Source organism: Salvelinus alpinus, chromosome 2, assembly GCF_045679555.1.
Source record: "Salvelinus alpinus chromosome 2, SLU_Salpinus.1, whole genome shotgun sequence".
NCBI lineage: Eukaryota > Metazoa > Chordata > Actinopteri > Salmoniformes > Salmonidae > Salvelinus > Salvelinus alpinus.
Genome location: NC_092087.1, coordinates 52,852,393 through 52,867,935, shown reverse-complemented (window position 1 = coordinate 52,867,935; position 15,543 = coordinate 52,852,393). Strand labels below are relative to the sequence as shown.

At 43.2% G+C, this 15,543-nt stretch overlaps 1 protein-coding gene across 4 annotated transcripts in view; it reads left to right on the top strand.

Annotated features, from left to right (window-relative positions):
• Nucleotides 1-15,543, top strand: part of chchd6b (coiled-coil-helix-coiled-coil-helix domain containing 6b) — a 53,296-nt gene that overhangs the window by 28,972 nt on the left and 8,781 nt on the right. For all 4 annotated transcript variants that reach the window (XM_071384418.1, XM_071384426.1, XM_071384436.1 and 1 more), the window contains one exon: nucleotides 8,087-8,222. In XM_071384418.1, coding sequence (XP_071240519.1) covers nucleotides 8,087-8,222 — 136 coding nt within the window. The remainder of the gene's footprint in view (nucleotides 1-8,086; nucleotides 8,223-15,543) is intronic.

Sequence of the window (15,543 nt, the reverse complement as noted above, 5' to 3'; positions counted from 1 at the left end):
AGATATTGTCACTTACCAAGCCCACACCTAATAAAGAGGGAGAGAGGGACGGGGAGCATGCCAGATGACAGAAAGAGGAGAAGCAATAAAAAAAAGACCACAAAAGAGAGAGGAAGAGCAATTCAAACGAAGAGAGACACGGGGCGCGAGAGTGCGTCGGGAAAGATCTAGAACGCAATGCGCTCACGCACAACTGTTTAGATGTCAACTTAGCCACGACCCCTAGGCTCCAAAGCTGTAGTCTAGGCCACTGCGAATTGGGCTCTACTTACTCTTCAGAAAATTCACTGTGCTGTTTTTGAAGACCTTAAATCCATGACAGCACACATTAATAACTTTGCTCTCTCCTCTCATGCGCAGAGAATAATAAATGCTACACCATTCTCATCCCCTCCCTCCTTATTACTTTCTTCCCTTTCTTTATATTACTTTGTTCCCCACATAGTCTCGGCAACGGCTCGCGAGTCATGCTTTCTTCATAAACCCCCGATTCTGAGAAGAAGAGGCTGAAAATAATGGGAAGCTTTAATGATTAGAGCGTAATTCTCTCGCCGCGATATGCTTACAGATGCAAACCATGACGGGCAGGAGCAATTGGAATGTGTTTTTCCCTCAAAAACGTGGCTAACAAAGTGGCACGGCTAATGTTTTTCTAATAAGACCTCACCTTTAATTTCACTCAAACAAGGCAGTTGCAGCAGATTAGAAAAGGCAATTTTCTGCTTCAGATTCCTTTTATTAACACGACCGTCCTGTTATAAAGCTGTCCTTTGCAGCCAATGCAGTGAATTCTAAAGAAAAACCAAGAGTTTCTTATCTCTGTGGTGCTAGCCTGTAGCTACGTTTTGAACTTATCCTGAGGGGTGACTGGAACAAAATGGCCGCCACCTGTAGCTGTGCAAAACCGGAGATATAGAGTGATTGGTTTGATTTGGGTCTGTGTAGGCAACGTGTTTCTACAACTTGATTGGAGTTCACCTGTGGTAAATTAAATTGATTGGACATGATTTGGAAAGGCCCACACTTGTGGTGTGAGGGTCCACAGTGCCATGAGGTCGAAGGTATTGTCCGTAGAGCTCCGAGAAAGGATTGTGTCGAGGCACATATCTGGGGAAGGGCACTAAAACATTCTGCAGCATTGAAGGTCCCCAAGACCACTGTGGCCTCCATCATTCTTAAATTGAAGAAGTTTGGAACCACCAAGACTCTTCCTAGAGCTGGCTGGACAAACTGAGCAATCGGGGGAGAAGAACCCGATGGTCACTTTGACAGAGCTCTAGAGTTCCTCTGTGGAGATGGGAGAACCTTCCAGAAGGACAACCATCTCTGCAGCACTCCACCAATCAGGCCTTTATGGTAGAGTGGCCAGACGGAAACCACTCCTCAGTAAAAGACACATACATGACAGCTTGCTTGGAGTTTGACAAAAGGCACCTAAAGACTCTCAGACCATGAGTATCAAGATTTTCTGGTCTGATGAAACCAAGATTGAACTCTTTGGCCTGAATGCCAAGCATCACATCTGGAGGAAACCTGGCAGCATTCCTACAGTAAAGCATGGTGGAGGCAGCATCCTGCTGTCCGTATGTTTTTCAGCGGAAGGGACTGGGAGACTAGTCAGATTTGAGGCAAAGATGAACGGAGCAAAGTACAGAGAGATCCTTGATGAAAACCTGCTCTGGAGTGCTCAGGACCACAGACTGGGACAAAGTTCACCTTCCAACAGGACAACGGCCCTAATCACACAGCCAAGAAATTGCAGGAGTGGCTTCGGGACAAGTCTCTGAATGTCGTTGAGTGGTCCAGTCAGAGCCCGGACTTGAACCCGATCGAACATCAATGGAGAGACCTGAAAATAGCTGCGCAGCAACGCTCCCCATCCAACCTGACAGAGCTTGAGAGGATCTGCAGAGAGGAATGGGAGAAACTCCCCAAATACAGGTGTGCCAAGCTTGTAGCTTCATACCCAAGAAGACACGATGCTGTAATTGCTGCCAAAGGTGCTTCAACAAAGTACTGAGTAAAGGGTCTGAATTGTTATGTAAATGTGATATTTCAGTGTTTTTTTACTTTATATACATTTGCAAAAATGTATATAAAATTGTTTTTTCTTTGTCATTATGGGGTATTCGGTGTAGATTGATGAGGATAATTTTTTTAAATCAATTTTAGAATAAGGCTGTAATGAAACAAAATGTGGAAAAGCCCAGAGGTCTGAATACTTTCCAAATGCACTGTATGTAATGTGACTATATACTTGTTTTTATAGATGGCCAAATACAATCAAATGGCACTTTCAATGTTGCCATAAACAGTAATATATTGCCTGTTTGCACTGAGTGAAAGCAATTCAACCCTGCACAAATCCAACACATTGTGTGCCTCAGTTGAAGCTGCTAGGCATAAACAACTCTCAAGTGATATATGACTATTATATGAGCATATACTGTATGATTCATATGGTCATGAATCAACATGTGTGTAGCCAGCAATAATGCCAGGGGCTATTTCAGAGACAAACCAGCTCTCTAATCTAAACTCCATTAGCTGGTGCAGTCTATCAATAATAATGTCTGAATCATGACCTCGATAACACCTTGTCATGGGACTACTCCCAGCTCGTTACACCGATTGACTGTTGGTGCATGTCAAAAGGCGTCATGGCTAATATTCACACCAGGTGTCTTCGGTATGGACGTGTGTCACATGGTGTCCTGGGGTGCGGAGAGTAAAAAAAGAGTCCGCTGAATGGTTGCCAGGGTTACCGTTTGTTCGCGGGTGAGCTTTGAGGTTTATTTATCATCGTTCCATACATCATCCCTGTCTCTCTTTGTCTTTTTTCCCCCCGCTCCCTCTCTTTCTCCCTTTCTGGATGTTTTTACTTCTCTGTTCAAGAATATTCTCAGTGATTTTATTCAATCCTGTCTTGCTATCCTCCACCACACACACACACACATACACACACATACCGTCTATCTGTCAGTGTGGTCAGGGACCTCAAAGCTCATTTATATGTGAAAGATGCATAGCTCTGTAATTGCAGTGTTAGGGTGGCGGGAGGGCAGCGTTTGTGGGGACGTGTGTGCATGTGTGAGTGTGTGCATGTCAACCGGTCAGAATTCCCCAGAATGTGCAGTCATGTCAGATGAAGTCATGCGTCTCTTCGTCAAATAGAACACTGGTTGGTTGGCTCACTCATTCAATTAGACACGCTATGAACAAGCCTGCAGCACATATGGAATAATGAAAATGTTCATATAGATCTGTTTCGGGTGGCATTCGCGTGGTATTTACCAAGATACTGACGTTTTACTTTCTGATATTAAATTATTTACCTCAATTATGTACATTTTAAGTCGACACCAGGTAAATATGACTGTGAAATACAGCAAACGTGTACTATCTTAATTTGATGACTGTTGTCACAGAGAATTGTCCTGCACAACAGGAAATTACAATTTTTGTGTATTCAAGGTTTAAAAAGGCTTCGAAAGTGTGTAATTTGCACTTTCAAATGTGGAGCGAGAGAGAGAGAGACACTTTCCCAAACACAAAGTGGCTAAGCTCTGGTGCTCAAACAATAGACATGCGCTGGAGCTGTTGTCAGAGGACAGACAAGGGTCCCCCAGCCACATCATAATTCACACAGGCACAAATGACCTGAGGGCCCAGCAGGAAAGGGTGGCCACAGCACTCAAGGGAGTGATTTGAAAAAGCTTCTCCCACTTTCCCCAACGCACAAGTGGTTATCTCCAGCCTGCTACCACGAAAAGACTTCCACCCTGCCACCATACAGCGGGTGAATGCAAGCATTTCACGAGACTGGGCCTCAAAACCTAATGTTTACCACTCCACCCTGGACTTGAACAGCCTTTACGACCAGGTCCACCTCTACAAGGCAGCAATCCCAACTTTTGCCAGGACCCTGAAGGATGTCACCCTCAACCGTAGCCCCAGCACCTCACGCAGGAGCAACAGAGCAACGGACCAGACCAGCGAGACACCCTCTCAGACCTGCAAGACTCACTCCTGAAGGACCTACACCCAGATCACAGCATCACCAGCCACACCCAAACCAGCTAAGACCACCCCAAGCAAACCCTGGCCACACCCCCATATCAGACCTATGCCACTTCTGCCCACCACATGCCCCTCCGCCTCTGCGGCAAGGACCTCAACATGACAGCAGGACATATGCCCAGGCCGTGAGCAGAGCAACAGGCCCAGCCCCCACTATTACCCCCGGCCAAGCCGCATCCTGCGACCTAAGAGGTATGTGTATCAGATGCTCAACATGCTCTGCTTACACCTAGTGTGATGGTCCGGGCCTTTAACCACACAAAAACAACATTAGACACGATGGAACACAAGGCTTTTACTATTTTACTATTTAATCATCCTGGAATATACAAGGTCATCTGCCTTTTGCCTAAAGAGCAGGAACCCAGACTTCATCACAGAAATTGGAAGTACAGACATTGTCATCCTACAAGAAACATGGTATAAAGGAGACAGACCCATTGGTTGACGTCTTGGTTACAGAGAGCTGGTAGTCCCATCCACCAAACTGCCAGGTGTGAAACAGGGAAGAGACTCGGGGGGGGGGGGTATGCTAATTTGGTATAGAGCAGACCTAACCCACTCTATTAAATTAGTCAAAACAGTATCATTTTATATCTGACTAGAAATTAATAAGGAAATGATCTCAACAGAGGAATATCCTCACGTGTGCTACCTGAATCCCCATACTTTAACGATGACAGCTTCTCCATCCTAGAGGGGGAGATCAACAATTTCCAGGCCCAGGGACATGTACTAGTCTGTGGCGACCTAAACGCCAGAACTGGACAAGAACTTGACACCCTCAGCACACAGAGGGACAAACACCTACATGGAGGTGACATCATTCCCTCCCCCATATTCCCCCCTAGACAACACTACGACAACATAACCAACAAAAAAAAGGGTCACAACTCCTGCAGCTCTGTCGGATGCTGGGTATGTACATAGTCAATGGTAGGCTTTGAGGGGACTCCTATGGTAGGTACACATATAGCTCATCTCTTGGCAGTAGTACTGTAGACTACTTTATCACTGACCTCAACCCAGACTCTTTTAGGGGTGTCAGTGTGAACACTATCAGATCACAGCAGAATCACACTCTACTTGAACAGAGCTTTGCTCAGTCATGAGGCATCAAAGCCAAAGGAGCGGAATAATATTAAGACATGTTATAGAAAAGTAGTGTGGAACTCTACCAAAAAACAATTAGGCAACAACAAATTCAATCCATTCTAGACAATTTCCTGGACAAAATGTTTCACTGTAATAGTGAAGGTGTAAACTTGGCAGTAGAAAACCTAAACAGTATATTTGACCTCTCAAATCTAAACATTTCAAGCAGACAACCTAAGAAAATTAACAACAATGACAAATGGTTTGATGAAGAATGCAAAAACCTAAGAAAGAAATTGAGAACTATCCAACCAAAAACATAGAGACCCAGAAAACCTGAGCCTACGGCCTCACTACAGTGAATCATTAAAACAATACAGAAATACACTACGGAAAAAGAAGGAACAGCACGTCAGAAATAAGCTCAATGTAATTATAACCACTTCTGGGAAAATTGAGAACTCTAAACAAACACGAAGAGTTATCTATCTAAAACGGAGATGTATGGATAAACCACTTCACCATTCTTTTTGGCCCTATAACAAAGAACAATCAGCAAAAACATATACATGATCAAATAGAAATCTTAGAATCAACTATTAAAGACTACCAGAACCCACTGGATTCTCCAATTACATTGAATGAACTACAGGACAAAATACCTACCCTACAACACAAAAATGCCGGTGGAGTTGATGGTATCCAAAATGAAATGCTAAAATATACAGACCACAAATTCCAATTGGCTATACTTAAACTCTTTAACACCATCCTCAGCTCGTGCATATTCCCCAATATTTGGAACCAAGGACTGATCACCCCAATCCACAAAAGTGGAGACAAATTTGACCCCAAAAACTACCGTGGAATATGCATCAACAGCAACCTTTGGAAAATCCTCTGCCTTATCATTAAGAGCAGACTCTTACATTTCCTCAGTGAAAACAATGTACTGAGACTCTGTTCACAAACACAAACACACCCCACAGAGCCCCAGGACAGCAACACAATTACACCCAACCAAATCATGAGAAAAGAAAAAGATAATTTCTTGACACATTGGAAAGAATTTACTGAAAAGACAGAGCAAACTAGAATGCTATTTGGACCTAAACTTAGAGTACATGCTGGCAGAATACCTGACTACTGTGACTGACCCAAAATTGAAGGAAATCTTTGACTATGTATAGACTTGCTATTGAGAAAGGCCGCCGAAGGCAGACCTGGCTCTCAAGAGAAGACAAGCTATGTGCACACTGCCCACAAAATGAGGTGGAAACTGAGCTGCACTTCCTAACCTCCTGCCAAATGTATGACTATATTAGAGATACATACTTACCTTAGATTACACACACCCACAAAGAAACTCCCATATCTATTGGGTGAAATACCACAGTGTGCCATCACAGCAGCCAGTGAAGAACAAACACCATTGTAAATGAAACCTATATTTATGTTTATTTCTTTTCCCTTTTGCACTTTAACTATTTGCACAGCATTACAACACTGTATATATACATAATATGACATTTGAAGTGTCTTTATTCTTTTGTAAGTGTAATGTTTACTGTACATTTTTTGTTGATTTATATTTTCCACGTGAGTGAGTGAGAGACCACGTGTATCTCTATCCTCACCTTGGCGTACTACTAGTGCGGGCTCTGTCACAGCAGCAGGTGAATTACCATGAGCAACAGAGCACTCAAGGATTACCCTCATGTAGGATTACCACACCTTTTGTGTGTGTAATTGTGTGTTTAAGCGTGGGTAAGTGTGTGTGTAGAGTGAGGCTGACGTACAGCTAGCTATAAGCTGCTTTCCCCCCATTTTAGCATTTTCTTCAGTTTGTATGCATTGTGCCTCGAAAGCCTTTCCTAAATGTCATATAGAGTTCCAAATGTGGCAACTGCCCTCTAAAACACATCTCCACCGTAGTCGTGCTGCTTTGCCTTTCGGCACCGCCGTATTCTGTGTGTCGGGACAATGCAGATAGTTGGAATGTCAATGTCATTTGATGACAGCTACGGTACACACTGAAACGCATTTGGATTGACTCATGTAGCTGGAACTTTTTTTTTCTTCTTATCTTCCATTGTCCTCCAAGAGTTGCTACGGACAGTATCTGTCACATGTCCAGTTTGCTTTATTCGTGCATCTTGGTTGGGAAACGAGGTAGCGACAGTATGCCTTTTCCCCCTGTGTGTGTGTGTGTGTCATGATGATAATACTACTCGGACACTTTTATCCAGAGCAACTTACAGAATGCCTAACATTTTAGTATACACTGAGTGTACAAAACATTAGGAACACCTGCTCTTTCCATGACATAGACTGACCAGGTGAATCCAGGTGAAAGCTATGATCCCTTATTGATGTCACTTGTTAAATCCACTTCAATCAGTGTAGATGAAGGGGAGGAGACAGGTTAAAGAATGATTTTTAAGCCTTGAGACAATTGAGGAATAGATTGTGTATGTGTGCCATTCAGAGGGTCAATGGGCAAGACAAAAGATTCAAGTGCCTTTGAACGGGGTCTGGTTGTAGGTGCCAGGCGCACCGGTTTGAATGTGTCAAGAACTGCAGCGCTGCTGGGTTTTTCACACGCAACAGTTTCCCGTGTGTATCAAGAATGGTCCACCACCCAAAGGACATCCAGCCAACTTGACACAACTGTGGGAAGCGTTGGCGTCAACTTGTAGAGTCCATGCCCCGACGAATTGAGGCTGTTCTGAGGGCAGCAGGGGGTGCAACTCAATATTAGGAAGGTGTTCCTAATGGTTTGTAGAGTCGGTGTATGGGACCTCAGCAGGAATCAAACGCAAAACCCTTCCATTGCTAGTGCCACACTTTTACCAACTGAGCCACACAGGGCACTTACACTCCCTCCCTGTCCCTGTGTCTTCCCATGCAGGCCCAGACCTGCGGTGTCTATCTGTCCTGAGCTGCAGGCCCAGGTGTTACACTGCTACAGAGAGAACCAGCAGCAGACTCTCCACTGCTCCACCGTGGCCAAGGAGTACATGGATTGCATCCAAGCCGCCAAGAAGGTACGCAACAGTGTGCGGGTCGGGGACGTGGGAGGTGTGTGTGTGTGTGTGTGTGTGTGTGTGTGTGTGTGTGTGTGTGTGTGTGTGTGTGTGTGTGTGTGTGTGTGTGTGTGTGTGTGTGTGTGTGTGTGTGGCGGGGTGTGCTCTTCAGCTGTGCGTATGCATGCACTGGATGGGTGTGTGTATGAACTAGTTTCTATCCATGCATGTTTCCCTCAAACAATTATAGAATCATGCGTTCATAGTGTGTGTCCTTTCCCTAAAAATCCAAGAAGTGTTTATTTTAGTTGCGTTTTCCAATGTTGTGTTCTACTATTGAATACTGGAGTGTTGTTAACGCTTAGGAGATGCATCGTCAATACAGAGCATGTCAGTACCATGAACTATGTGGTACAGGCATTATCAAAACAACATTTTACCAAATCGATTAACTTCACGGACGAATAAGCCGCTTTATCGTTTACTGTAAATGCAAATGTAAATCATTTGAGCAATTTTTTTTTATGCGCTGCTTCGAAGTCTCCAACTGTGCGCTGTGTTTTGGAACAATTTCATAGCGAAATGACACTTATTAGCATGGTAAAATCCATTTTGGCACTCTGTGCTTTTGAAATGCGTTCTTTTCTCAGCCAATTCTATTCCGAAAGCATTTCAACGACATCGCGTTCCTCCTCAAAGTGCTTTTCATCAAAACCAAATAATGAATCAACCAATTTGCACATTGTTATTGGGACTGAAAAACACTGATTTACTTCCAGGAAAAGATAAAAGAAACCAAACAACAATGGCTGCATTTGACGGTTTAAACTGACAATAAAGCAAAGGAAAGCACACAAAAAAGGCAATCAGTCATTTTTAGCTTGTATCAAAAGACCCATTCTGGATATTGAGATGAGAGTAGTTGTGTTTTTGAAAAGGCTGTGTGTGTTTTGTGTTATTGAGTGTTTTGAAGGAGTAGAATACAAGCCGCTAGTTTAATTCCGATTCAGTATGGCATAACATTGAACCAGAGAGAAAGAAAGTGAAAGAGAGTGAGGGAAATTAAGACCGTGAGAGAGGCCTCAACCCTAATCAAAGATGAAATCTCTGTCTCTGACTCTGTCTCACCTCATGGAATGAGGGAGCGGAGGAGTATTGGCACTGAAAGCTTGGCTGCTGCAGTCCTATCTGGCTGTTAGCCAATAGGAATTGGCTTGGCGCGCCCACACGACCCTTGCGGGATGAAAAAGTAGAGATTCTCATCCCGACCACTCACTCACTGACTCACCATATCGTAATGGGAGTTGGATGAGGTTTTCACCATGGACAGTGGAGTAAGCTCAGATGTTATGTTATGGGAGATGTATGCCTTGGTTAGGGAGAAGATGTAAGATGATAGTGCTTTCTATGTTGATATTCTAAACTGAACTGCACAGCAGAATACTGTAACTGTAGTGACCTGTTGAAGGACAAGGCAAGTCGGAAGCCAAATGACGTGTTGTTAAAGTGTGTGGCTTTATACAACGTTTGAATAGTTCAGAGCAATGTACTGTAGCATTGGGTATCATCTCTCTCTCTCGCTCTCCCTCTTCTCTCTCTTTCTCCATTTCCTTTATCACCTTCCCAATTTGTCCTCCAGCTCTGATCCACCAATTTTTGGACCTCCTTGCCTCTGTCACTTTTCATCAATCTCTTCTCCTCCACTTCCCTCCCTCTATCCCTCCCTCCTGATAAAAAAAAAAAGACCTTTTCCGCTGTACATCCCGCCACACTTTGTCACATTAGTGAGTGCATTAGCTTCGATTCGCTGCACCACCCACCAAGACATTCCCATTAGGCCTTGGCTAGGCTAGGTTCGCAAGTCTGTCTCCTGTTCTCAGTCATTTGAATGGTTCAGCAGCGTATGTTAGCTAAAGCTAACGTGTTAGCTGAGCGAAGGTGCTGGCTCTCAGGCCCCTGGGGTAACCAAGCTGCCATTCAGCTTTCGACCCAGTTGTCCCCATTTTCAACATGGCGTCATGCTTGAGTTGGGCCATCTTCATTGCCGGTGGTACAGTAGCTCCCTTCCGTTCTCATCCATTTTTGGGAGAGGATAGTAAGTGATTGAGTGGAGGAAAGAATGATTATTGGGGGCAGTCGAAGGCCCACCTGACACACATTATTCATTTTTGGAACTCTTTTTTTTTTGTATATATTTGACTTTGTCTCGGGCCGAACAACACCCGTGCCAATATATCCTCCAAACACTGGCTTCTCGGGCATTATCACTTAATTAACCTATAGCAGACACAATCATTGACTTCCATGTCCACAGACATGCATAGCCTTGTCCGACCAACACATTTTTCTGCATGATATCATATTATCTTCCCAACAGCATAAATATGACAAACATATGTAATAATAATATATTAATCTATAACAATTATCTGTCCACGTAAATTCCTAATTCAGCCTACATAGATATATTGCACAGAGATAATTTTGTCTCATTTCGTTTTAGTCCAACTGAAATAAAATTTAAAAAAAATTGTTTAGTTGTAGTTTTTTTCTGTGTCTATTAAGTCAGTTAGAGTCTTGTCAATTGCCACTGAAAAATAGTTGTAATATTTATTTATTTTAGTCTATTTTTGTTGACGAAATAAACACTGCTGGCACATTCCGGGCTGCCTGACATGGTTAGTGCTTGGATGGGGGATCAAGTGGAGAACTGCTGTATTTATGCTCACAGCGGTCTAAGGCACTGCATCTCAGTGCAAGAGGTGTCACTGTAGTACCTGGTTTGAATCCAGGCTGTATCACATCAGGCCGTGATTGGGAGTCCCATATGGCGGCACACAATTGTCCCAGCGTCGCCAGAGTAGGCCGTCATTGTAAATAAGAATTTGTTCTTAACTGACTTGCCTAGTTAATTTTCATGTATTTGTAGTCCCCTACAGAAGATATATAGTCTGTGCATAGTCAGTTCAGCATGTCTATCAAATGATGACAACACATGCAACAAAGTTGTCAGCTAAGATAGTGAAAATCTTCCACTCTACCTTTCTTCGGCAGTTACCAGGCCAACAAGTGCACAATTACCCGAAACAAGTTGGACAAGGTGTTTCTCAGGGTTCAGTCCGCTGGCATTATTTGCAATGATGTTCATATTTTTTTGTCAACGGTATTCCACCTCCGGGTAGATGGTGATAAGCTAAATACTCAGCAAAGCCACGGGTCTGTTGATAGTTTAAGCATACAAACCCCTCCTAGGCTATCCTAATTAACACTGAGGCTTAATAGTTTGCTGGTGTAGGTGGGTAAGTGTCAATGTTCTCTCCAATTCAATTACATTTTCCATTCATCTGTTTTTGTGATGGGGACACTGTGGTGCAAATGATGCTCTGTTACCGAGCAGAACTTGTATTGATGTCCTAGCTCTCTTCAGCCACTTAACTAACGTACCTGCAGCAATTATTATGTTGGAAAGACTTGGGATGTTAAATGAATTGTCCCAGCCAAATACTTAATCTGAGCCCTCTCATTTAAACCATGCCATCTAATCATCCCATAACTGGAAATGGGTTCCAAAAACGTCTCACCTGTCCAACTCAATATGCGGTGAGCATTCTCTCACAAAATGGCTGCCAAGCTGCGTCACCCAGTTGGTGTCTACAAAGCTGGGCAGCCATTTTGGAGGTGACTCATCCCCACAGAGTGATACAGATCGTGAGTTACAAAAACCATTGCCTTCGGTCCAATTTCATAATATAACATTAGTTGTAGACAAAACAGTAGACGAATCACTTTTTTATATATTTTGTTTGCTGAAGTGCTCGACAAAGTAAAAATATCGCACTCTTTTCAGCTAAATGCATCCAACTAAAGAGAAACAGCAACGTTGGACACAGCAATCTTCTGCTTTTGTGGTGGGCAACAATGTGTCGCTCGACACCCAAGCTCTCTCAGCATTGAAAACTTTGCCAGATAACTTTGGAGGTCTTTTGATAATTTTTCTTTGGAGTGTTTGTGAAGATATTTTAAAGTGGCCTCTTTCTTCACTACTCAGGCATGTTGAAAGGAGGCTTACTACAAAATAAACGCTTATTTTTCAGCTCTTTGTCCGATTGATGTTTCCTCCATTCTGTGGACGTCTTTGAGTTCATTCTGAAGGTCTGGACTATCTGTCTGTCTGCTTCTGCTTGCCTGTCCGATGTCTGTAACTATCTCAAATTGTGTATTTATGCCTTTCTCTTTGCTTATCATTATCTCCATCTCTCTGTTCATCCCATTTCCTGTCACTGTGCTCTTTAATGTCATTGACAGACTTGAGATGATGAGGGCCTTGTCCCCCTTTCCTCCTCCGTCCCCTCCTCTCTCTGTTACATCCACAAAAGATAGAGAGGGCAATCCCGTGATGACCCTTCATGTGCCCACCGTTTCAAGTGTTTCCCGTCTTACCTCCTGTCACCTTCCCATCGGTCGGTTATTGTCATGCATATGAGACCTTCTCATGGTGTGGGTCACAGGGAAATGTCAGTGGACCAAGGCGGTGGCTTATCGTTTCTTCCTCACATGAACCCTAGAGCGGCCATGTTTTTTTTTGTCTCCTCGTTGCTTTTCTGAAAGCTGGGGAGATGGCATCTTTTATGTTGTTCTTATTTCATGTGTCAGTGGGAGAGGTGCAGTTTTTCTTCTCTGTATTGGTTTTTTACCTTCCCCAAGGATGGGTGTGGCGGGTGTGCGTGCGTTTGTGTATACTTGTGCGCCAAAGTAAAACTCATATTCAAGAACGTCCTTTTTTTAAATCATCACTTTAGCAAGAGGCGTGTAGAACTCCTCCATAGTCAAAGGCTAGCATAAACAACACTTATGAAGCATGCTAATGCTAACGGCGAGGCCTTTTGAAACCCCATTGGCTGCAGGTGGCAACGTCTCAGTCCATTTCACACACTTAACCCTTCACCTCTCTCCTGAATACAGCGTTTCAACACCGTTTACCGAATGTGAGTGTCTCTGTAGTATGGAGCTGGGTAAGTGGGTTTCCCAGTGCCACTCAGTATCTATTGTCATTAGGTGGGTAAGTGGGTTTCCCAGTGCCACTCAGTATCTATTGTCATTAAGTGGGTAAGTGGGTTTCCCAGTGCCACTCAGTATCTATTGTCATTAAGTGGGTAAGTGGGTTTCCCAGTGCCACTCAGTATCTATTGTCATTAGCTGGGTAAGTGGGTTTCCCAGTGCCACTCAGTATCTATTGTCATTAGGTGGGTAAGTGGGTTTCCCAGTGCCACTCAGTATCTATTGTCATTAGGTGGGTAAGTGGGTTTCCCAGTGCCACTCAGTATCTATTGTCATTAGGTGGGTAAGTGGGACGTTGGAACTAGCATGTAGAATAATTGGCATTATTCAGGGATGGGGATGGTGTAGACGTCACAGTTATGGGGATATGAACACTCTTGCAGATGTGTGTGTGTGTGTGTGTGCGCGCACACGTATCTCTGTGTGTTTGCGTTGCGACCCACCATTTTTGCCTCATCCAGGTAACCTGAATAGCTGGTCTGATTGAATAGGGTCAGACTTTAGCCGTGACCCAATAATATTTGTACACAACTCACCAGTGGCTCCCAACTCACCCATTTAGAAACCACTGCCCTCGGCTGATAAAAGAAATAGAACGATTAAAGTAAGTGACGGGGGGAGGAGAGAGAGATGGATTTCTTAATAGATGTTGAATAAAAAGAGAGTGGCGAGTTGACCTTAAGATTCTGTGGATTTCCGGAATAACTTCATGTAGGTGTTCCCTATGAGGTTATTCAAGGGTGAGTGTGCAGTACCAGTCAAAGGTTTGGACATATCTACTCATTCAAGGGTTTTTATTTATTTTTTACTATTTTCTACATTGTAGAATAACAGTGAAGGCATCAAAACTATGAAATAACACATATGGAATCGTGTAGTAACCAAAAAAGTGTTAAATCAAAATATATTTTAGATTTTAGATTCTTCAAAGTAGCCACCCTTTGCCTTGGTGACAGCTTTGCACACTTGGTGACAGCTTTGGCATTCTCTCAACCAGCTGAAATGCTTTTCCAACAGTCTTGAAGGAGTTCCCACATATGCTGAGCACTTGTTAGCTGCTTTTCCATCACTCTGCTGTCCAACTCATCCCAAACCATCTCAATTGGGTTGAGGTCAGGTCATCTGATGCAGCACTCCCATCACCGACAGTGTCACCAGCAAAGCACCATCACACCTCGTCCTCCATGCTCCACGGTGGGAACCAGACATGTCGGAGATACTCCGTTCACCTACTCTGCGTTTCACAAAGACATGGCTGTTGGAACCAAAAATCTCAAATTTGGACTCATCAGACCAAAGGACATATTTTCACCGGTCTAATATCCATTGCTCGTGTTGCTTGGCTCAAGCAAGTCTCTTCTTATTATTGTTGTTCTTTAGTAGTGGTTTCTTTGCAGCAATTCGACCATGAAGGCCTGATTCACACAGACTCCTCTGAACAGTAGATGTTGAGATGTGTCTGTTACTTGAACTCTGTGAAGCATTTATTTGGTCTACAATTTCTGAGGCTGGTAACTCCAATGAACTTATTCTCTGCAGCAGAGGTAACTCTGGGTCTTCCTTTCCTGTGGCGGTTCTCATGAGAGCCAGTTTCATCAAAGCTCTTGATGTTTTTTGCGACTGCACTTGAAGAAACGTTCAAAGTTCTAGACATTTTCCGGATTGACTGACCTTCATGTCTTAAAGTAATGATGAACTGTCATTTCTCTTTTCTTATTTGAGTTGTTCTTGCCATATTATGGACTTGGTCTTTTACCAAATAGGGCTATCTTCTGTATACCACCCCTAGCTTGTCACAACGCAACTGATCGTCTCAAACGCAATAAAAAGGAAAGAAATTCCACAAATTAACTTTTAACAAGGCACACCTGTTAATTGGAAATGCATTCCAGGTGACTACCTCATGAAGCTGGTTGAGAGAATGCCAAGAGTGCAAAGCTACCATCAAGGCAAAGGGTGGCTACTTTGAAGAATCTCAAATATAACATATATTTTGATTTGTTTAACACTTTTTTTGGTTACTACATGACTCCATATCTGTTATTTCATAGTTTTGATGTCTTCACTATTTTCTACAATGTAGAATAACTTGTACTGTAGGTATAGATTTGGTTGTTCTTTTATGATAAAAAAATTCCGAAACTACATATTATGCTCATTACTGTATACTCTTGCTTACTATCATGACATGTACTTGAATGGGTATGTATACAACTAGTTGTTTTCTTCAAGGCCACAGCAGAGCTTGAAATTCTTCTCCAGCCATCCACCATTCGTTCTTTCA